A 24613-nucleotide genomic window follows, 5' to 3' on the forward strand; every position below is an offset into this window, starting at 1 on the left:
CATAATTCATTTATTAAGCTGGAATTTCCTGAGCACCTTATGTGCCAGGCAGGCTACAACCCATGGGGTTGCAAAAAGTCAGACATGACTGAGTGACTAACAGTTTCACTTACATGCCAGGAACTGCATCAAGCATTAGATATTTAATATTTTTCAGATTCCATTTTGAGATGATTAAAACTCTCTGCGTTAACACTCTTTAGGATGTGCTCAGTTGCTTCAATCACGTCCAACATTTTGCAACCCCACGGACCGTAGCCCACCAGGCTCCTCTGCCCATGAGATTATCGAGGAAAGAATACTGAAGTGGATAGCCATCTGCCACTCCAGGGGATCTTCCTGACCCAGGGATCAAACCTGAATCTCCTGCATTGCAGGCAGATTCTTTACCTGCTGAGTCATCAGGGAAGCCCCAACATTCTTTAAGGCTAAGGATTTAAATGACAATCAAAAACAATTTGGGAGAATATTTTAATTGTGGGAGGCACTCTTCCCCTTTGTGAACCCCATTCCTTGCCTTTGTCAAGGCAAACTAACATTTACAAGCCAAGTATTTTCTTATAAGCTTTAAAAAGAATTATCTTCTGGCTGGTGATTCAAAATAAATAATTCAAATAAGATATTGTTTGGAAAAATGTTAATAAACTTGCCCTGGCAAACTATTTGAGTTTTCTTGCATTACTTTCATTTGGCAGGGATTTTATTTGGGGACTAAAAAAAAAAAATAAGAAATGAAGAAAAATGTCATGACTTTACAGATGGATATTATTATTCTAAAGTAATGATTATCTTATAAAACTACTATTCCAGGTTGAGAATTAGGAAGCCTTTCATTTAAATTTGAATTATATAAATTACACTGGAAAAATAATGAAATCATCAGAAAGCTTAGAATCAATGGTATCAGACTGAATTCTCAGCATCTCATCTGTCAACAGATTCTCACTGAGTACTTGTTCTTGGAGACTACCTGCAAGGCGCCAGAGAAACACCGACTACCAGAACCCAGTCCTTTCTCCAGGGAGCTTTCATTCTTGCACAAAATACAAAATAATAATTATGAGTAATCAAAGAAATCATCATAAGTAAATAACTACCCGAAAATGAGTCACTTTGGCAAGTGGCCAATCAATATGGCCCATATTTTGGTATTGTTTTTCAATATTTTAAAATCCTGTGTCTTAAGATTTCTTAATCCCAAACTCTTGATGCCCACTTCCCCTAAATTCTAAACTTTTGAGAAGAGGAAATAAGAAGTGTTCTCTTCACCTTTTTTTAGCCAAGGAGAAGAAAATTTAATTGTACCAACGCAGTGCTGGAAAAAAACAGCTAGGAAGAGAGCTCACATCATGGTCGGTACCCATGTGTACCCAAGGTGCCTCTCATCACTGCTGTTCATCACTTCTAGTTCACTGGTCACCTTTCTCCTTAGTTACTGCTAGGAAGGACTTTGCTAACAAGTATGGCTGCAATCATTAGCAATTTGGTGAGATTCCAAAATACACAACCCCTAGAAATTTTCCTGGATTCCTTGCTTGGAGAAACACTGCAAGCAACTTACGGCACACAAATCAGAAAGGTTGGCCTGGAAAACCATTTATGTAATTTCTCTGCTTTTGTTTTGGGGAATCTTCCAAATGAACTGTCTAGAGAATCAGATGTAATTTTGAGCAGGGGGTGGTAACGTGGCTTCACAATGATTTTACTTTGCTTGTAATTTTGCACCGACGTCACTTTTTCCAGTGGTGTGTCATGCTGTCCCAGTTGACCGTCTGGCCATATTTTATTCTGGTGTTTGCTGCAGCAAAAAGTGCAGATATAAAGTTACCTTCTGCAACTTGATGTTCATTTCAGTGAAATCTCTCAAACTTCATCATCTCCCCTTTTCCTCCACTAAATCTACATGATCTCAGAGTCCATCCTTTTTTGATTTTATTTCAAATAGGAAATAGTAATTCTGATATTTTGAAATAATTCAAGAGCCTTATATTAGCTCTGGATTTCTTCTTAATCAGTTAGTCATCACAACTAATAAATAGCAAATGTATTTATTTCTTATTTCTTCCCTTCCCACCAAAAAATGTGTTGTGTACGTCACTTCAAATTGGGCGATGAGGAGGGTCAATGAATTTTTACACAACCCTTTGCAGTTTGATCACATCATGCCTCCAACTATTAACCTTAAACTGTTGGCCTCCCATTGCCAGTCACACCCTAACTGATATTTTAGGAGTGACTGTTTCAGCTCACACCAGGCAACAATCAAGAGTGATATTACCCTGATGCTGAATCTAGGTCAATGAGGCTGCTCACTTTGGAGCTGACCTTGATGCTAACAACCAAAAACTGGATTGCAATTCCTACACACAGGAGTACTCTTGATAATACTATTATCTGACTTCTATATATTCCTAGGGATACTCAACTAAACCGACTGGCGTTTGCGTACATCTCCAAGGAATTTAGGTCAATAAAGCAAACATTCAACATTTGTCTTACATTATGTGTGAGGTGCCTGTATTTGTGAAAGAGAAGGGAAATTTCAGTCTCTTCATGACTTGATTATTTTACATTTTCTTTTTAAAATTTTGACTGCAAGGAAATTGAGTCAAAGGAAGTGAAATAGTTCAAAAGTGTGAGAACTCCTCTTTAAAGTATTTTGTTCTCATGATACTCATTTATATGCCATTTAAAATTTTTTTATCCCCAAAATAAAACAGATGAAAATTGTGATCATTTCTAGATCAATTGTTTAATTTTTTTAATTAACCTGTCATTGTTTCTTATATTCCTTGGTAAATTACTTATGTTTCTTTCCACTAAAAAATTATTATTTTTTAAATGCTTTCTTACTTGTAATACTTGTGGGAAACACAGAGTTCAACTGCTTTCAATTTGTTTGCTAACTAGTCCTATTGTTTACTTTTTTTAATTTTGGAAATAAATTCATAACATCTGTAAGTTTTAAAAACCCATTAACCAAAGACTTCCTATTCTGGAAAGAGTGACCTTCCTTTTTTCAGGTTGATGGAAATAACTGAAAGTAATTAACTTATTAAAAATTGCATCAGTTCTAAAGAATACCAAAAAAATAGATTACTTCACATGCATTTTGTTGGATTAAGTGTTTCATATTGTAACTCATGTGACACTTAACATTTACTAATTGCATATTGTATGTAAGACCCAGTAATCGTTACTGTTGGGTATAAAGGGATGAATAAGCCTGAATATTGCCCTGGAGTAGCTTTAGTGAAAGATAAGACACTGTAAAAGAAACTGACAGCCATGAGAAGGGTAAGGAAGATCAGAAGAGGAGGAGAAAGATCTCAACAGGGAGGATCAAAGAGATTTCCTAAATCAAAGATCTTGAGTTGAGTGTTAAAAGTTGAATTGGAGTCGAGCATATAGAGATGAGGAAGGCTCATTTTAGACAGAAAGGCAGCATAAGCAAAGGCATGAATACAAATAAATATGTTAGGTATTGGAAAAAGACAGCCTTCGATTTGTTAAGAAGTTACTGTCTGAATCGGGATGAATTGCATATCAGAAATTATCTAAAAGAGTTGGGGTGGGGTTGGTCAATGGGGTCAGTAACTGGACATGAAAGAATAGAAATAAAGTAACATGAATCTACTCAGTATGATCATCCAAACATTAACACTTTGAATAATCAAGATGGCATAATTTTTATATGGAAACTTTCTACTTGGAGTGGCTTTTCATTAGCCAGATGTTTGGACCTAATTATTTCATGAAATGTAGCTAACATCTGTAAAATGGTGAAGAGCAGAGGTGGATTCCTGGTATGGGTCCTGTAATTTTAAGAAATGCCCATATTATTAAACTCTAACTTCCCCCTGCACTTTTATTTATTTATTTTCAATAAGCTTAAAATCTTGAGGGGTACAGCATCACATAGATTCTGTGTCCAGTGGCTTGAGCACAAAATTACTTCAGAATTTGGCACTCACCATGCCACTGTTTCCATGAACACAAGTGGAATGACTTCTCCCCAGATTCTTTTGATTTTGCTTGGTTTGCCACCAGGAGTCACTGTGTTCTTTGCTTTGTACACAAAAGAACAATTTTTGCCCAAAAAGAATTCAGTTTTCTTTCAGGGATTATTATCTTCAATTTTTAGAAGAGCTGTGTGGTGCTCTGTCTGGCTCTGGAGATCCTACTTAAGCCAGGAGAAATGGTCTTGGACTACAGCCTTCCAGACATATCTGCATTTTAGAAGTCTATTCCCAGCAGGACTCCACAGGTCCCAAGATGGTGGAAAGAGAATGCCAAATATTTTAACTATTCCATACCAATCCATTCTTTTTTTATATTTATATTTATTACCTATTACCTATGATTGACACAGGACTGGGTTTACTGCTGTGAATGATTTTTAAAAAGGGGGATGGAAGTAAAAAATAAGAATAGCCTATAAACAGGAATAAAATAAATAAATATATAAAGCAAAACTACTAAAATGGGCATTGTCACATGAAAGCCAAGACTCCAAAGGGCAACACTTCAATTTGGGGGAACAAAAGGAGACTATTTACCACAGCTTTCTTCCACCAAGAATCTAATATTGAATTATTCCATAGACCAATAAAAAGTCTCAATATAGAGCTTCTTTAAACATGACTTAATGTATAGACAAAAATGCAGTCTTCAGATAATCAAGCAGAATATTTTTTACATGAACATTAATGCTGACCTGAAGAAAGGTTAATTGTGCAGAGTAACAGTCATAATTCACACCTAGGAAAACCACATTTACTTCCATTTATTTGGGGAGAGAGAAGCAGATGGCTTTAAATTTCTTTGTCCTAAGAAACTATTTGGATTAAAAACCCTAAATATAGCACCCCATGGAATATCTGAATATAAAAATATTGAGAGAAATTAAAATTCCTCTATTTGAAGCATGTAAATCCAATAAGTTTGGCTTTGGCCTATCTCATGCTCCTATCAGAAGACTGTAATTTGGGTCTTCTTTTTATCTTCAGACAAAATTGGCTTCATTTGAAAAGCTATTGCAGCTGTGTTGGATACTGCTGAAAATTCCTAAGTATGACTCAGATGACAAATTCTATTTGATAGAGAGTCTAGTGGGATTTGCAGACTGGAGCTTCAATCCTGAAAACAATTAAGTTAACTGAAGACCCAACAGAGAACTTCTGAACTTCTACGAGATGTTGCATCCCAGAATTTTTAAGACAAAATTTATAGTTTATAAATTACAACAGAATTTATAAAATAATCACACTATTTTGAGATGAGTCAGTATGTTAGGTAATGAGATTGATTCTAATTTTCTATAAATTTTCAAACATAATTGTAAAATTAAGATGGCAAATATCACTGAAACATATATAAAGACTTCATTCCAGGAAGAAATAATTACAATATTTCATAAACTTTCACAATCCAAACATGTATATTAAGGCAGTTCCCATGCAATTTTACTTGCTCAAATTTTTGTCAAACTTTAAAAGCATGTGTGAATATATGTTAAAATATATGCTCATGTATATATACATGTAAGCTTACACAAAAACCCAACGTATAGAAACACAAACACATATGTAAATTCTCTTGAATGCCCTAAGATTAAACTCCATCATTCAGTGTAAATTAATAATGGTTAACTCAAAACTTTTACAGTTACAGCAACACCAGAAATTAATGATGAGCCAAAATCAGAATATTCCTTTTTTAATTGATCATTAGCTCTACAACAGTATCCTTTCTCTTCTTTCCATCTTTTTACAATCCCTCATTAAAAAAATGTATTCACCAAGTTCCTAAATTGCATAAAAATATTGTTACCACATCGGTGACTAATTCAAGTGGAAAACATGGTGAAAAAAATTTGGAAAGTGTGCTATTTAATTCCAATTCCAATTCCAATGAGTAATTTTGAGGGTCACGTAACCTCTTTGAACTTTCTGTTCAATCTTGGGGTAATTTTCAGCTGAAAAATGCAAGGATTGAAATCCTGGACCTCAGGCTTAACAGCAAAGGATTAAAAAAAAGATAAGAACAGAGATACTAGTGTTTCCAAAATGAGCATGTTTCATTTTATTAAACATCAAGGAAATGTGAGTCCTGTACCAAAGTAAAATTTCTGTGTTAAAGAGAAGTGGTTATCAACACAGTTCTTTTTTTAATTTATTGGAGGCTAATTATTTTACAATATTATATTGGTTGGTTTTGCCATACATTGACATGAATCCGCCCTGGGTGTACATGAGTTCCCCCTCCCGAACTCCCCTCCCACCTCCCTCCTCCCCTTATCCTCCCTTTGGTTCATCCCTGCATACCAGCCCCGAGCATCCTATAACATGCATCGATCCCAGAAAACTGCTAGAGCTAATCAATGAATACAGTAAAGTTGCAGGATATAAAATCAACACACAGAAATCACTTGCATTCCTATACACTAATAATGAGAAAATAGAAAGAGAAATTAAGGAAACTATTCCATTCACTGTTGCAATGAAAAGAATTAAATACTTAGGAATATATCTACCTAAGGAAACAAAAGACTTGTACATAGAAAACTATAAAACACTAGTGAAAGTAATCAAAGAGGACACTAATAGATGGAGAAATATACCGTGTTCATGGATTGGAAGAATAAAGATTGTAAAAATGAGTATACTACCCAAAGTAATTTATACTTTCAATGCAATCCCTATCAAGCTACCAACGATATTTTTCACAGAACTAGAACAAATAATCTCACAATTTGTATTGAAATACAAAAAACCTCGAATAGCCAAAGCAATCTTGAGGAAGAAAAATGGAACTGGGGGAATTAACCTGCTGGACTTCAGGCTCTACTACAAAGCCACAGTCATCAAGACAGTATGGTACTGGCATAAAGACAGAAATATAGATCAATGGAACAAAATAGAAATCCCAGAGATAAATCCACGCACCTATGGACACCTTATCTTTGACAAAGGAGGCAAGAATATAAATGGAGAAAAGACAGTCTCTTTAACAAGTGGTGCTGGGAAAACTGGTCAGCCACTTGTAAAAGAATGAAACTAGAACACTTCCTAATACCATACACCAAAATAAACTCAAAATGGATTAGAGAGCTAAATGTAAGACCAGAAACTATAAAACTCCTAGAGGAGAACGTGGGCAAAACACTCTCTGACATAAATCACAGCAGGATCCTCCAAACACAGTTCTATAGGAACAAAAATAAAGGGACAATTAACTCTACTTCAGGGAATAAGAAGACATTAAAGGGTCTTCAGAATTGATCATAGTAATCATTTAAAAAATTGCCTGTTACGTCCCATTACCAATCTCATAGCCTCAATCTTAGATAAATCTATGGCTAGATATGACCAAGTCCTTCACTACCGCATAACATTTGCAATCACATTTTGGCTCTTCTATATGCATATTAGTATTTGTTTCAATTATTTTCAAAGGAGCACATCTCTCCAAACACAATTTCACCACTGACCCACTTCTCTAGGAGTAGCAAAGAAAATTTATGTTGTATTTTACAATTGTATTGTAAGTTATCATATTTTAGGCTGCAATTCTGCTATGGATTCAGTATATTTTTAGGTAAATCTCCCCACAGATACATTTTAAGCATTTTATAGTGGTTTGAAAGCATATAGAAAATGTCCATTAAAAATGCATCTCTTTTGCTTAAAGAAGAAAATCACATACGAAGCAATACAAGTGAGAGAGACAGAGAGATTTTCATGTGTTTTTCATGATGCAGGTAATTGATTTTCTTATTGCTATGATAGAGAGCACTGCTGACATTCACTGGTCTACTGAGTTCATCACAGCTGTGCTTATGCATCTCTCCCAAGCTCCGTTTTCCACTGAACTGGAAAAAATTTGAATATTTGTCTGATAATCTGCCACACCCTGGCTTTGCCTCATCTTTCTAGTCACTCTTTTTTGTTAAAGGAGAACCAGATTAATCAGTGCTTTAGTTGGTGTGGGTGTTTAGATTTGTGCTAAACTTTAGATGCAAGCCAGAGAGCAAAATGACATGTTCTATTTGAGCTGGCTAATATCAGAGAAATCAGGGAGGTATAGAAAGAAATGTGTGTCTAGCTGTAGAATTCACCAGGGTGTGTATTTCAGCCAGTCGTGACACCAACTGAGACCCACATCCATCTAGATACCATATTATAAAACATTTTGACTTGAAGAAGAAAAATAGGATCTGGGACATAGACTACAAAGTATCCTGGTGCAGGACTTCAAGATGCTCAAGGTAATGAAGAATGCTATATCAGAAAATTTGGAATATGAGATTTATCTCTGGATCTCTCATGGATATCTTAAAACTCAATTTCTGTGTGTATGTGTGCAAAATATCAACTAATTTTTCTAATGAGCACATTGATCATGGATTTTTCTTTTGTGTATAAAAATTTTATTTGAATAGATATCAAATTGAGAATTTTAATAAAAAAATAACAGTAGAAATAATACATGTAATTGCTGAAATAAGTCATAAAAAGCAGTATTTTAAAACTAACATATCCAATTTTCCATATTAGATAACGATTATAATTACAATGAAGAAATTCAATGCATTTCAACATTTATTGATCATTTGAAATAATAAGATAATGTGTACAGATAATGAATTTTTTCATGCAAGTGTCAAAGATACCAGAAGAAAAATTAACCATGTTTCTGAACTGGTTTGAACACAAGGGAATTTTTTTTTAAGTATAAAATAAAGATGATTGAGAGATAGAATGATAGATATAACAGTCTTTTCCCCCAACATGTCCTCTACGATCCAAGAGCAGAGCTTGTTTTCATGACTGTTCAATCATTACCCCCTTTTTTCCTTTAAGCAGTGAATCTCTGGTTGAAAATCAGAATATGTACAAGAGATTGGTCCAGCTGGTTTTCTTTCCTGTCATCAGATGATGTCATCTTCATTGGAACATCTGTGTGCTTTTGTAACTCAGCCTATAGGGAGGCCTGTGCACTACTCTCCTCACTTATAGCAGGGATGTAACCTACAGATAACATGTGAATTGAGTAAAACTTGTGTAACATGAATTGGCAGAAAAAGAAAGAAGATGAAAGCTAGTGGAGGAAAGTTTTGAACTAGGCATTAGAGGAGTTACTTCCATGAATTGCTGTGACGTGGGGAGAATTTTATGTGCACATACAGGCATGGAGATGGCATGGTTAAGTTGACATGGCAAAAATAAAATAAATGCAGGTGATCACGATTAGAATTGAGTAGCTCATCCAGAATATAGAGATACATGAAGGAACTATGGGCTGATGATTAGGGTATAAAGAAATATCTGATTGCTAGAAGTAACTTGGTACTGTGAATAAGCACATTTTTCTTGGAAAGATTTATCAAAGACCTATAAATGGTATCTGCCTTTCTTTCAAATACAACCCAGAAATTACTCCCCACATCCAGAAATAAATACATTGAAAAGCTATGTTAATGTGGTCTGGAAATTAGACACGTGGAAATCTAAATTTGGAAATATTTATACTAGTATTTATATCAATCCAGATAAAATGAGAACTTCTGGTACTATTTTGATATTTCACAGATAAACTCTTTCTCTTTCTGTTTCTTGCACAGTCAAGACATGAAGGGCTAAATTTTCCTCTAGAAAAATCCATTTCAGCTTTTATAAGCAGCATAAAATTTGAAATCTCACAAGTAATCCCTCTTTGGCTGGCTAAAGAAATTTGTGAGAAATAGAAACAGCTCTAGACAAGCATCTAACTTTTCAGGTGCCATTCAAACATACCCTAGATACATAGTCTTTTTTGACATTTACCTAAAACTGAATTTCCAAGACTCAGAGTGGGTGGATGAATGAAAGAGAAAAACAGAGGCTTTTCTTCCAGTTAATCTTTTGCAGATCCCTATTTAAATTGAGTTAGGGGGGATTCTGGCAAATCCCAATATAAAAATCTTCTAGGAAGATCAGGGTTGCAAATTAGTCATGCTCAAAAAATGGGTATCAGGCAATTTCTCAAAATTATGCAGCTGTTAATAAAGGGTTATTAAAAAATACACACATGTAATTCTTTTATTAAAACTCAAGGCAGAGCATTTTGATATACATTTTAAGTTATGCAAATACACATATGACTAAAATATGTCACAAACATATACATACTCAGATGCACACAAACTCCAGATGTGCCATTTTTCTTTGTGGGTTGTGTCTTCCATAAGGGAAAAAGGCATATTAATCATTTCTTTTACTGCTAAGGGGATGGGTGCTGCTCTCATATTTCAGAAAGGGGCTGGAAAGTGAGGAAGCCAAACTTTTTCCTATTTAAGGCCAAAGCACAGGAATCTCAGTGGCTGAGTTTTATGACGGGCCCGGTGCTGAAGGGCAGGGAACAACTGATGGTGCTACTTTGACCTGCTTTTCTTTTCTCCTTTTTGCACAAAGAGTCTCATGTCTGATATTTAGACATGATGAGCTTTGTGCAAAAGGGGACCTGGTTACTTTTCGCTCTGCTTCATCCCACTGTTATTTTGGCACAACAGGAAGGTGAGTAGGTATTGCTTTCAAGAAACTTCATGGGGTTTTTGTCTTTACTTCTCCTTACAAATAGGGAGAAAGGGGAAATCTGTCTCATAAACGTTAATTTTGTCTGTCAGCTCCCAGCTGTGAAATGTAGAACTGACCAGAATGGTACCTTTTATATTTGCTTAAAGAGAATATTGTCATTTCTGTATTTAAAAGTTCTCCGGTTGTTGAAGATAAAGATGTTCTTGTACTAACTTGTTTTCATGTTAACGGCACTGGAAACTCTTTAAATGGCTTTAAAAAGTTCCCCTCCTGGATTGTTAACATCTTGGAATGCTTCCCTAAGCAATCTGGAAGTTATCGGTCTCTTGTAATACTTTTATGCTCTCCTTTGTATGCTGGGTTCTTTGTCAGGATAGAGTATTAAGCATTGTTTACCCAGTAAGATAAGATAATTAAAAAATAGCATGCTTTAAGTATAGTCTACAGGGAAATATTACATATTATTAGAATCACCTAATATATTTCTGTAAATTGCAACAGTATCTTCAGTGTTCTTTAAACAAGTTCAAACTGCAAAGAAGTTTATCATTTCTATTTTTTTCGGTTTCAAGCACTTACACATGTATTTGCTAATACTTTATTTTTAAGGGTCTAGAGTTTTTGCATGCTCTACATTTTAACTGCTTTTATGTTAATAAGGAGAAGATTTATGAAAATATTTTCAATAGGAATGTTTGACTTTTCTGCAAACAAGGTAAAGACACTAGTGCTGTTTGACTTCAAAAAGTTGATTTGCTGTATTTTCTAATAAGTGCAAGCAGTGATTTTCATGTTCTAATTTCCTCGAAGCCATGTTTGATTCATTATTTCATTGTGTGAAAACATGTCTTTTAACTTATATGTTTCTCAGAGTCATGAAAATATCTGACATACTAGAATTAAAATTTTCGTAGAAATAACTCTTTAGGTGCTAAATTTGAAGATGCTAGAAGAAGTCTTTGCATCTACGTTTCTATACACACATAATAAAAAAGTTTACATTTAAGCCTATTGCTGTGGTGAACATGTGTCTGAAAACAGCTTTTCATTTTTAAGACCATGTCTGTAATGTCCTCACAGGTTGTGTATGTAAGTAGGGGGACACACCCAGTGATCTCGCCTCAGTTATACTCAGCCCATGGTCACAAAAGAAAAGAGGCACCCACACTCTTTGTTCCCTTTATCTCTTCTCCCTCCCTTTCTCCACCTTCTTTTCTCTCCACCCCTTCTGGCCCCTTTCGACCTCCTCCGCCTTGTCCTTCCTTCACTCGTCACCCCACCCCCTTCCTAGGCAAGCCCGTGTCTCCTCTTCCCTCTCCTCCTCCTCTGCTACTCTCCCTCATCCCCAGGTGTCCTCCATGTGCCTCCATCTTTTCCTCTCTTCCTTCCTCCTGTCTCCTCTGCCTTTCCTCCCCTTGTACTCTCAACTCTCTTTCCTCCCTCCTCTCTTTCCCTCCCCACTCTGTCCTCCCAGGAGATGTCACAACTCCCAGTCCTTGGCTAAAATACCAGATGACTTCTACCACATCCCCCCACCTCAATCAAATCTTTTACCTTTTTAAAAATTCTTAAATTCTCCTAATTTCCGGGGGGAAAAAAATCACAAAGTTCTCATTTACTGGAAAGACTACAGAACTTTTGCATTGAGTTCAAAAGAGTGACAAAATATTTGTGGTTGCTTGGTGGTTACAATCTCTTATAATCATTATGCCTATTTTTCTTCTCATTCCTACTTTAGAGGGGAAAAAGTGTTTAATACCTACAGTATCTTTATATCACATAAGTTCTTTTCAATTTTCCTTTAGTTTCAAAATATAATAAATAGTCATGAAATTTTGCTTTTAGGCTTAAAAGAAGTTGAAAAAGATTTTGTTCAGCTTACTGTTTTTGTTTGTCATGAAAAAAATATTTTTTTAAAATAGTATATCTTATTTTTCTTACAGGTTTTTAAAAAAACCTTTCTGATAGATTAGCCACAGGAAGGTTATAGGAGGTGGTTGAATGTTCAACACATTGAGAATAGTCATGTATAGTTCTGGGGTATGGGTTTCTTATAAATGTCCTGAGAATACCAGGTAGAAACAGAACAGCCCTAGTGAACACTAACTTCTAGTCGACTGACACGAATTTTCTGGAACATAAAACAGGTCCTCACAAAATTTTGGTCTTTTTACAAATCTGTGAAAGTTCTATTTAATTCACATGTTTTCTTGAACCAGTGGAGAAATGTGATCTGTTTTATATTTCCTGTAGTTTATAAACATGCCAAGTTTTAAGCATTGATACAAAGATTCGCCACCTAGTGGCTGACAGACAGTTACCATTTACATACTAATGCCAACATAAATTTTACACAGTTGGATTCCATAACTTTATAATGATATTTTAAAATATTACTTGTGAATTTTAAATATTAAATACTACTTTGCTAAGAAAATAGGTATGTTACTGATAAAATATTATCAAACACACATACACACAAACACATGGTAATAATATTCAAAGACTTGGGAAATGGACTTGAATGTTATGGCCATTTCAAAATTCAGTATATAACTTTACACATATAACATATAACTATTTTTGTGAATATCTGTAAAGTTTCTGATTTTTTTAGAATATTTGACATAAGTATTATATCTTATTAGTTAGTAAATAAAAGGATTTATATTGTTTCATTAGGGCAGGGAGATAAACTTCTATTTTAACTAAAAGTGTTCTAATGTTTCAGCTTATATTTTGTTACTCTGATAATTCCACTGTGATAATGAATTGTGGGCATTTACTTGTTTTAGAATTAAAGTCCACTGTTAATGGATCAGAGAATCAGTTCTTTACCACAGGTTATGAGAGTCTGTTCTCTATTATGCTTATTTCCATTATGCTTTAAGAGGGGATTTGTAACTGATCAAGCTCATTCAAGTTTTCTGGTTTGTGTTGCCCTTAAAATGAAACATGCCAAACTATTGAAAAAATTCAACATAAAATCACTAGAAACAATTATACTTTTAAAAGGAAAGAATACATAATTGGTCACGTAAATCAGTGTCAGTCACATAACATAGATTCGGTGCTTTAGCTAAGATTACACAACTAGGAAGTAACTAGGGGTTAAGACTAGAACAAAAATTCTGTTAAATCTTAGGTAATTAGAGGATACAAAACAAACATTTAAACCAGAGTATCTGAATTTTCTTGTTTTTTAACTGTCCTTCAGAGGAGACACTAAAAAATTGTATATTGTCCTAGAAAACATATGAGCTAATGCACTTCTAAGGTTTAAAAAAAAAGATATTTTTTTCTGTTTAACACTTTGAATTGTTAAATCTACTTTTTAAATAGGAGCCTCCTTTATAATTTAACCAGAAATTATCTTCAGTTCTGTAAAAGTATAAATTTCAAGTAAATAAAGTACTGATGAAAACTTTGTGTTTTTCATTCATGATACCTTCCATTTTCTTCCCATCTCTGGAGTATTCATCATCAGATGACCTAAATGCCTATAAGTAAACAGATTCTGACTAAATTCTGAAATTAAACATCTCTATTATAAGAGAAAAGAGCAGAGCCACGGAAACAATTCTGGTAAAGAAAGACTGTGGTTATGTGCTTTTTACTAATTCAGATTTTTGGGTTGATGTCTTATCTACAGGCTCATTTTAAAAAATCAAGAACTGCTGGATGTGAGTTTTCCAGGATTAGAGTTGAAATTAAAAACCCTCGCGAAAGTCCCTGTTCCACACCTAGAGTTGCATGCAAGACTTTTGAGTAGTCACTCAGGGAGAAGAGCGCCATCTGCTGAAACCCCAGGTTTCCACTGTGGATGACTGGCGCAGAGTTCCAAAGATTATGCAGCTCAGTCCTTTCATTTTGTAACATCAAATGATATCACCACCTTGAAGTGATTAAAGTGGATTGCTTAAGAGTTAAAGTTTTAAAGATGAAAGATGTTATTGCCTGTGCTGGACATGAAGAACATTTGTAAAGTTTCCAGGTCTACAATAACTTTCTGGAAACGTCTCAGAGGGCTGTTTCTTGTAAAACAGTTTTCCTTAGAAAAAACTGCAGTGCTGTTGTTTTCCACATTGAAAAGAAAAAAAAAGTAGAAAGGAGAGGGGTAGTGTGGTATAACAAATATCTAGAGTTTTCAAAGGGGAAACTTGGCCTGTTTCATGTCACAATGACAACGGAAAAAACGAGATAGCAAGTCTTACACAAATCATTTGTTAACTGCAGTTTGGGAAGTTACATTAACCACTAGAATTTCTGTCTGCAGAAATAGATTCCTTTCAGATTAACTAATACAACCCTTGTATTTTCCATGACTGAGGTCAAGAACTGCCGTTAAAATGTAATCTTAGTGAACAAAATGAAAAGTTCAAAGAAGAATGCAAAACTTAGTGTTCCCCAAAGATGTAAAAACTGAAGATAAAGGATCCAGAACCTATTAAAAGTTATAGTTGTTTTGAAAAGTCAGATTAAGAAATTGCTGTTTCATGGCATATATTTTTTCAAAACTTTGCTTTCTATAATATTTGGTGTGGAGGAGAGCAAACAGGGACTGTTTCTCAAGTTAATTAAAATCAGAGAAACTCTCTGGAGCTGCCTGATATGTTCATATATGCCCACATTCAGAAGGGAATCTCTTAATGAAGTTAGAAGTTCATTAATATGAGTCATTTAGTTACTATATGTTCTGCCACTCAATTTTAGATATCCTAAATATGTATTTTTTTCTGCATGAATACATAAGCCTTATTTGTTCATTGTTGTTGTTGTAGATAGGATCCTGGTTTTCTGTAGCCAGTAAAACATATGCTGAGATCCCAGTGCCAGTTAATCCTGTTGGTGGTCTGGATGTCATTAGGGTGGTCTTGGAGATTAAACTCTTTTTCATAAGTTCAGAAGAAAATAAACAACAGAATTCAATTCCAGATGTTATCTTCTTGTTTTAAGGCCAGATTGAAAAGATTTTCTGAAAGAAAATGTTATTCTTTTAAAAAAACAGAAAAGAAAACCCTGCTTTTTTACATTCTGATTTCAAGTTTGCTGGACTTAGAAATTATAATGGGACAGAGCCTATCCTGCCTTTGAAACTACAGAAAGGGAATAGAATGTAGTAGCGAAGAATATCAAATTTAGAGATACCTTTCCTAGGTTCAAATCTCAGCTTTACCTCTTACCATATAACCTTGGGAAAAATCACTTCCTGTCTGTGTATCTCAGCTTCCCTATCTGTAAAATAAGTATTATGATGGCACCCACCTCACCAGGCCTGTGGGAAGATTAGGTAGGATAGATATGCAACACATTTAGAACAGTGTCTGCAACACAGGCACAAACTCTGCCTAGTATGAGTTTCACTAACACTGGAAAATAAAATTACTGTAAGGAAGGGGAAATTAAAGTACTTCATAATTCAGTGATCAGGAAAATAAGAATAGCATTTTGATTATCAAACATGGTATTTAAAAATGCTTGCCAACTGTAATTATGCAAGTAGAATATGTTTTCTTCAGTATTCTTATAATTTGTCACTAATCAGATTATATTATAAAGCAATGGCTGATTGTTAGATATATGATACTTTCAATTCTAATTCTTTAATTATTTTTACTTTTCACAGGACAAAATCTTAAAGGAAATTTCTAATTGGAGACATAAAAATCATATATCTATAAAGAATAAAACAAGAAAACATCTAGAAATGGTTCATAAAATTTCTTGGTCTTTGGTTTTTTTGTAGGGGATAAGAATAAGAAGACTCTACCTTGTCCATGCAAAAACCATTTTAAAATTGAAATTATCCATCTACATAGGTCTACAGATATTTCCTTCAGTCCTTTTTGTTAACTCATCTAACATATTTTAACATATTCTGATTAATAATAAGCAACCAAACATACTTAATAAAAATGTATGCTTTCCAAACATTAGTATCATTCAAAAGTCAAATATATTTCAGTTGAAAACTATATGAACTCCTTTTGTTCACACTTACAAAATATTCAGCTTTCTACAGTAATAGGAAAATGTTATGATAATTTGCATATCACATCTGTTATTTTTAGATTTTCAGATTAAAGAACACCTTTTCTCTGAGAAAGATTCAGTAAGAAGGGAAGAGGAAAAAAAAACTTGCCACTCAAACTAACTTAACAATTTGATTGGATGCTTCAAGGCATATAATTTTTACTCAAAAGCTAGAATTAAGACAAAGATAACTTACAGTGTATTATAGTTTAGTCGCAAGAGTAAAATTTTATCAAATCAGCATAAATTAACACAAAGAATGGAAACCAAAACAACAAAATGAAAACTTTTAAGAACATCTGAAAATATAAGATTATGTTACTCAATTTTATTTTTCTCTAAAGTTCCAAAGCAAAGAGCTAGAAAATTAAAGAGGCAAAGAATGGATTATGTCATACACTACTTTCATTTTGTTTTATAACTTAGATGATGATTTAGTCCAATGCATTGTTGTGTGACCACAAAGAATTGATTTCAGGACTGCTTTTGTTCTCAGAAACAGGAAGTGACATGAGAGATGGGTTTAAAATTAGTTACACATTGGGACAGGGAGACTTCGGTTTAAGTAATAACAATAAAGGAGGGAATTGGGAAATCTACTATTTGTCCAGTAGTAAAAATTAGATTATTTGTCTTTTCTTTAACATATTTGCAAAAGTATGTAACATTTCTTGTCATCAAAGCTTCTCTGAATTTAGATATCTAGAAAAGAAGGAAATAACATGAGATGACTATTGTTTCTGAATTCCATTTTCTATTTTATTTCTAAACACTGCACGTGGCTAACTAGAGCATTTTATTCCTTTTAAAAACAAAACATTTTTTTTCCTTGACTCTGGCATGATTTTCTCATATACAGCTAGGCCATGGTCCTAAAACTGAGGACCGTGAGACATCTGCGTAAGAGTTTTAGCTTCTAAGGGAACATATGCCAACCATACTTGGTCATACACAAAACAAAAAGTTAAAGGGAACTGCATAAAAGTCTCTGTTCTTTCAACAAGGGTGACTGAGATAGAACAGTAAAGTCTGACATTTGGCTGTAAGTTTCTATAGGAACTAACTTCAGGAGAGCGAAATTTCTTTCAAATGGATGAAAGATAAATTATAGCAAGAAACAGAAGTGCATTAATTCTTCCTTTTCAACCATTCCAACTTTCTCTTTTTATTTAGAACAAATCATATATTTTTTTAAAAAGTACACCAAATTAATCTTTATATTGAGACCTTTATGTTATAAAAAGCATAACACACATGTATGACTCCAAATAAAATTTGAAAACAAAAAACTAAATAATTTCTATTTATGTGGCATTGGGCATAACCCCAATTCTAACAAATTCATTTACAAATTTAAATATCAATATTATGCTTATTTGTTTACTGGTTTGCAGAGGGAATGGAAAATACTGTTTCTAGGTTTGATGATACTTTCAATGAGACACAAACATGGGAGTATGAATACATAAGGGAAATTTTTTATGTTAATTTTAAGGCAGATTATAAACATAGGAAGAGAAGATATTAAAAATACGAGATGCTTGACCCGAGCTCTGTCATCTTCATTTGTCTTTAATACATCATCAGTATCCAGCAGCTAATTTTTATAACACAGGCCCTATATTAAATATAGAAAGATATTCTTGACCCAAAGGCAAAGAGCTAAAAAAATTGTTAGTATAAACTGATAGTATCTTTTTTCCTTTCCTAGCTTTATTGAAGTGTAAATGACAAATACAATTGTATATATTTAAGGTGTACTTCCCTGATAGCACAGTTGATGAAGAATCCACTTGCAATGCAGGAGACCCCTGTTCAATTCCTAGGTCGGGAAGATCCTCTGGAGAGGGCATAGGCTTCCCACTCCAGTATTCTTGGGTTTCCCTTGTGGCTCAGCTGGAAAGAATCTGCCTGCAATGCAGGAGACCTGGGTTCAATCCCTGGATTGGGAAGATCCCCTGAAGAGGAGAAAGGTTACCCACTCCAGTATTCTGGCATGGAGAGTTTCATGGATTGCATAGTCCATGGGGTCATGAAGAGTTGTACACAACTTAGCAACTTCCACTTTCAAGATTACAACATGATGAGTTGATATATATACACATTGTGAAATGATTATCACAATCAAGTCAACTAATACATCCAGCATCTCATATAGTTTCCTCTGTGTGTATGTATGGTGAAAACACTTAAAATCTACTCTTTTATCAAATTTCAAACACACAATGCAATATTGCTACCTGTAGCCAATATTCTGTACACTAATGACATTTTCAAAGAAGCTGAGAAGCCAGAGAGCCATATTATTAATGATAAAAATCTTGAACTAAAACCAATCTGTTGAGATACTTCATATACTGCTAATTTAAAGACAGTTTTTAAACAATTCATTTAAGAAAAGGGAGTCACTGTAAACATTGAAGAGTGTATTTTGTGCAATTTTATTAAACAATCTTTCATCTCATCAAAACTTTCAGACCTTTTCTGAAAACCAGTGAACTTAGTTCCTGAGTATAAGATGTCAGTTCTCCTTAGAGAAAAAGTTTAATGTCTGGATCCTTACTGTTCATAAAATAGTATGAAAAAAGATTGCACTTCTATTAAGCATGTCTTTTAAAACACCATTTCGATAGGCTTACTTCATTCGCATTAGGTAAGCATTCTGGCATTCAGCTTTTATGCTCACAAAGTATAAAGGAATGCTCCTTTAAAGCCGAGACAATATTTCTTTCCAATGTTCTCATCTGTTTCAAACATGGAGGAGAAACTAAAATAACTTTTTAAAATAAACAGATTCTTTCTTGCCTACTTAAAATTGCAATGAAAAAAATCATGCTTTCTTTTATTAGCTGTAAACCACATAGGGTAATTATAACATGTAAGAATGGACTTTTGAACCTCTTGAATCCATCAAAGGTGTAGCACAGATCATTAAAGTTGTTTATACACACATAGATGGAAATGAGGAATGGAGGTATCCTGTACAGTCCATAGTTTCTAAAATTCTACTTTTTTTTCTAAACTTTTACTGAGTCAGTTAAACCTCTAAACCCAAAATATTGGGTTGGTCAAAAAATTCATTCAGGTTTTTCCATAACATCTCATGGGAAAAACCCAAACAAATGTTTTGGCCAACCTTATATTTAACGTTAATTCGGGTATGGAGAGGGTACAAAAATGGGAACTTGGAAAGGTTTGCTTCACGTCAGTATTTAGTATACAGAAAGAAAAATCTAAGACTCTCCAAAAGGCTTTTAGGCTATAAGGCACCAAAAAGTGTACTCAAACTACTTGCCTTCTCCCAAGCAGGCCTCTTTCAGCAAGCATTTTAAAGATTATGGATCTGAGAAAATAAAATTTCACTGTTTCACAAAAACACAAATACTGAACAAGTATATGACTCGTTTGCAAAAAATTTTGCAGATGTTTAGTAACTTCTGATTTATTTACTCAGTTACTGGCAAGTTATCATAGTAGCCCTCAAGAACTAAAGTTGTATTCAACCACAATTCAGAGCCACTGCTCTAAAAATTGAGACCAGTTTTTAGTCTGGCAACCCTTAAGCCGATTCATTGTTAATAGCCACTGAAATTTCAGTACCCTACATATAATTAGGAAACAAGTCTAAAATTTTGGTCAAAGCGAATTTTTGACCATTTTAAGCCACAAATACACATGGTCATGATTCATATTTTTCCCTATTATTTTAACATATTCCTTGCCAATATTTGTTTAAAGAAATCTTAGTGATTTGGAGACCACTTTACATCCATATGGGATATATAATATATTGTAGCATATCATGTTGGCCTACTAATGCCCAACAGAGCTAGCAGTGATAGTCAATACATATAATGAGACTTCTTAAGGTTTTCCCAGGAATCTGGAAGAGTTTTATGTTGCCAAGAGTAGCTCAGTTTTCCCCTGAATTTCTCAACTAGGTTAATAAATTCCAGAAAGTCTTCAGAGTTAGTGACAGAACCATCTTTATAGTTTAATGCTTCCATCTATAGCTAAAGCAAAGAATAGCAATTAGAAAAACTTCTTTTCAATTGCACAATTAATAAATAAATGCTTAAATGACCGTGGGATTTCCTTGGTGTTAAATTCTTACTACAAGCAAAATTAAAATATCTACTGGCCCTAAGGCAGTTTTATCTTGGTGTGCTAGTTTGATGTTAATTAACAGATTTGGTATTTTAATTATTACTACATAATTAATTAAGACTACTTAGCAAATTATGTAGAGAGAACATAATATTCTTGGTAGTTTAATTTTTGGATTTTTTTAATGTGAAATATCACACTATCTCTCTCATTTTCCAGCTGTTGATGGAGGATGCTCCCATCTCGGTCAGGCCTACGCAGATAGAGATGTGTGGAAACCAGAACCGTGCCAAATATGTGTCTGCGACTCAGGATCTGTTCTCTGTGATGATATAATATGTGACGACCAAGAATTAGACTGCCCCAACCCTGAAATCCCGTTTGGAGAATGTTGCGCAGTTTGCCCACAGCCTCCAACAGCTGTGAGTTTAAAGAAAATCTGTATATATTCATGACTCTTATTTAAACACATGAGTAGGTCCTATGTCATAGGAGCCAGAAAGGAAATGAAGGTAATATCTGGCAAAGTCAAATGGGCATTACCAGTAAAAGGTGAACCTTCCTATTTAAAACCAGGGTTAGATATGGTTTAGGGTAAGAAATTGGGACATATTTCATGGAAAAGTTTTTTCTGTGTTTAACCTATATCTTTTCCATTTATTAGCCCACTCGCCCTCCTAATGGTCAAGGACCTCAAGGCCCCAAGGGAGATCCAGTAAGTAAACAGTGAAAGGAAATTAGTTTCTTGATGAGTTTGTTTCTTTTTTTTCCTCCTAATAACCTTTCCATATTTGAACTTTTATCATTTATACATTTCCTTTAATACCACATATTTAAATAACAACACATGATAGCTCAAACTGAGAATCCATAACTGCATGGAAGCATTTGCTCTCCCAAACTTTGTCTAATGTCTTCACGACTATTATCAGTTTGAAAGACAAAATAGAGGTCAATATACAAAGGAATAAATTACACTGAAATGATTTACATCATTTGTTTAAAAATGTATAGATTCCCAAGAAAACATGTCACATATATTGATTTCTTACAAAGCACAGAAGCTACAATTTGGTGATGATTCTAAATCACTAAGATTTTTTCAATGTTTTCTTTATTTTTATCTCTATTATTTTTAGGGTCCTCCTGGTATTCCTGGGCGAAATGGTGATCCTGGTCTTCCAGGACTACCAGGTTCCCCAGGTTCTCCTGGCCCTCCTGGAATCTGTGAATCATGTCCTACTGGTAGCCAGGTAATAAATTCTGGGACTAAAAGATCACCCATTTTAAACTATCTGGTTCATTTTCTCTTCTTTATTCTATATTACATTTCACTTCTGTGGCATCCCAATATCTATTCTCTGATTTTATGTATTTAACAAATTATTATTTAGTGCTTATGCTTGTGCTAGGCACTGTCCTGTTTTACTAATAAATTCACTTTCTCCATAATTCTAATGCCATTGCTACTATATCTTTACAAAATTTCCCAACTTCTCAGCAGGCATATAGTATATGCACTATGTTTGAGAACTGAGCAATCAACTACCCAAAGAATTGAGAATTTAGGAAGCGCTGCAACTGTGCCTTGTTCCGCTTATAATCCTCATAGTAAAGCCTCTGAAAGTCTGTACAAATAGCAGTTGAGGAGTTATGAACACTCCTTAATGATTTCAGGTCAAAAGGATTATACAAGACTATGCAACTACCCTTGTCCAGGCTTCAGAGCACAGCCTGCTCCTCTGAAAAAGCATGGCAATCCACTAACACTGCATGTAAACAAATAAATAAATAAGACAGTGTTTCTGCTGCCTGGAATTAGGAAGGATTAGAAAACACATACACAAATCACTGTGGGTTGGAAAAAAAAAAAGATTAAAAAAAAATCAATTCAACAGGAGGCAAAGGATAGAGTCTAACTTATTCTTATCACACTGACAAACAGAATCCATTGCTAGGCCAAGAATTCAAAATAAAATAATCTCCAAAACAATCCAATAAAAATACAAACCTTTCCATTATTCTTGGGCTTGTTTTCTATGAGGATGTCTACTTTTTGGTGAATCTGTTAGGCATTAACCAAAAACTGGAGATTACTTTTGGACAAGTAATTTGACATCATTTTTTCTACTCAAAATGAGAGTCAGGTTATTTGATCTCAAGGCTCTTTCAGCCTTAATCTATGATCCTATGTTTCCAAAGCTGTGAATATCACTTAGAAATGATATGCTTGGTAAAAGCATATAAAAACAAATTATTTAGAAACAAATTGCTTACAGTTCGTTGAAAAAATTTTGCATCGCATAGACAAGTATTTCTGTAAGACATCTAATATCTAAAGTTACAGAGAGAATAAGCAAGATAATTAAATCATACATACACTCTCTGGCATGCAGAAAACCTTCTATCGATGAATAGATGTTGCATGCATTTCTACTAAATGCTTTTGAAAACAACTATGATCTGTATAGCAACATGATCTTATCTATCTTGTCTCTTTGCTACAGAACTATTCTCCCCAGTACGAGGCATATGATGTCAAATCTGGAGTAGCAGGAGGAGGACTCGCAGGCTATCCTGGGCCAGCTGTATGTACAAGTGTTTGTCAGCATTTCTGAGAATTATTTAGACTTCCATTCTGTCAAACCTTGAATGGTTGTTCTAGTAACACGGTATTACAGCAGAATTGTACAAAATAGCTTATTTTTGTTAAGGCTGAGAAAGAAAACGGTAGGTTTACCATGATCCTTCTATCCGAATTCATTTTTTTCTTCACTGACTCATTTCACACCTGTTTTGCCACTCCTTCCTTCTTGACACAACCAGGGCCACACCTGCCTTCATGCTTAGGTCTTACACTCTATTTCCCAATTTTACCCAAATTTTGTTATTTTTTGCTTCCACTTTTCTTCTTTTTTCACCTGAGTTATTCAGAATCTTTTAATGTCGTTCATTGTTTAAATGCTGCTATCTAGATGACAATCCATAGGATAACAATCCCTTATCACAATTCATCTCCCATCAAATCCTGAAGCCAAATGCAAGTGTTTCCAGAATTTATCAAGTCTTTAAGTTCATCTACTGTAAGCGGTAGCAATTCACATTGCACCCAAAGGGTTTTCTTCAAGGTAAATGACCTAGAGTTTTGATGGAAGAAAATAGCAACAAAGCATTGAAACCTGGGCATGCGTGTTTGAGGAATGGTGTCCCATGTAAATGATCCTTTTCGAAGAACAGCTCTTAGAAGGAACAGTACCAGGGAAGGTAATCATTTTACTCCAGAAACAGGTTGCTGTTGCTGCTCAATCACTTCAGTCGTGTCCGACTCTGTGCGACCCCATAGACGGCAGTCTACCAGGCCCCCCTGTCCCTGGGATTCTCCAGGCAAGAACACTGGAGTGGGTTGCCATTTCCTTCTCCAACGTGTGAAAGTGAAAGTGAAGTCGCTCAGTCATGTCCGACTCATAGCGATCCCATGGACTGCAGCCTACCAGGCTCCTCCATCCATGGGATTTTCTAGGCAAGAGTACTGGAGTGGCTTGCCATTGCCTTCTCCGGCCAGAAACAGGTTCAGTTCAGTTCAGTTCAGTTCAGTCGCTCAGTCGTGTCCGACTCTCCGCGACCCCATGAATCACAGCACGCCAGGCCTCCCTGTCCATCACCAACTCCCGGAGTTCACTCAAACTCATGTCCATGGAGTCGGTGATGCCATCCAGCCATCTCATTCTCTGTCGTCCCCTTCTCCTCCCGCCTCCAACCTTTCCCAGCATCAGAGTCTTTTCCAGTGAGTCAACTCGTTCGCATGAGGTGGCCAAAGTATTGCAGTTTCAGCTTTAGCATCAGTCCTTCCAATGAACACCCAGGATTGATCTCCTTTAGAATGGACTGGTTAGATC

General features: G+C 34.8%; 1 protein-coding gene and 1 pseudogene across 1 annotated transcript in view; one reads left to right on the forward strand and one right to left on the reverse strand.

Annotated features, from left to right (window-relative positions):
- Positions 1 to 3891: 3891 nt before the first annotated feature.
- On the reverse strand, positions 3892 to 4227 carry LOC148778624 (large ribosomal subunit protein eL33 pseudogene; annotated as a pseudogene).
- Positions 4228 to 10342: 6115 nt separating this feature from the next.
- COL3A1 (collagen type III alpha 1 chain) overlaps positions 10343 to 24613 on the forward strand; it is a 40442-nt gene continuing 26171 nt past the window's right edge. Inside the window, exons 1-5 of the mRNA XM_055397558.2 lie at positions 10343 to 10556; positions 20937 to 21139; positions 21382 to 21432; positions 21857 to 21970; positions 23225 to 23305. Of these exons, the coding sequence (XP_055253533.2) occupies positions 10478 to 10556; positions 20937 to 21139; positions 21382 to 21432; positions 21857 to 21970; positions 23225 to 23305 (528 nt within the window). The 5' untranslated portion in view covers positions 10343 to 10477. The remainder of the gene's footprint in view (positions 10557 to 20936; positions 21140 to 21381; positions 21433 to 21856; positions 21971 to 23224; positions 23306 to 24613) is intronic.

This window comes from Moschus berezovskii, chromosome 2 (genome assembly GCF_049115385.1).
Source record: "Moschus berezovskii isolate FMDL1 chromosome 2, NW_MosBer_1.0, whole genome shotgun sequence".
In the NCBI taxonomy this organism is placed as follows: domain Eukaryota; kingdom Metazoa; phylum Chordata; class Mammalia; order Artiodactyla; family Moschidae; genus Moschus; species Moschus berezovskii.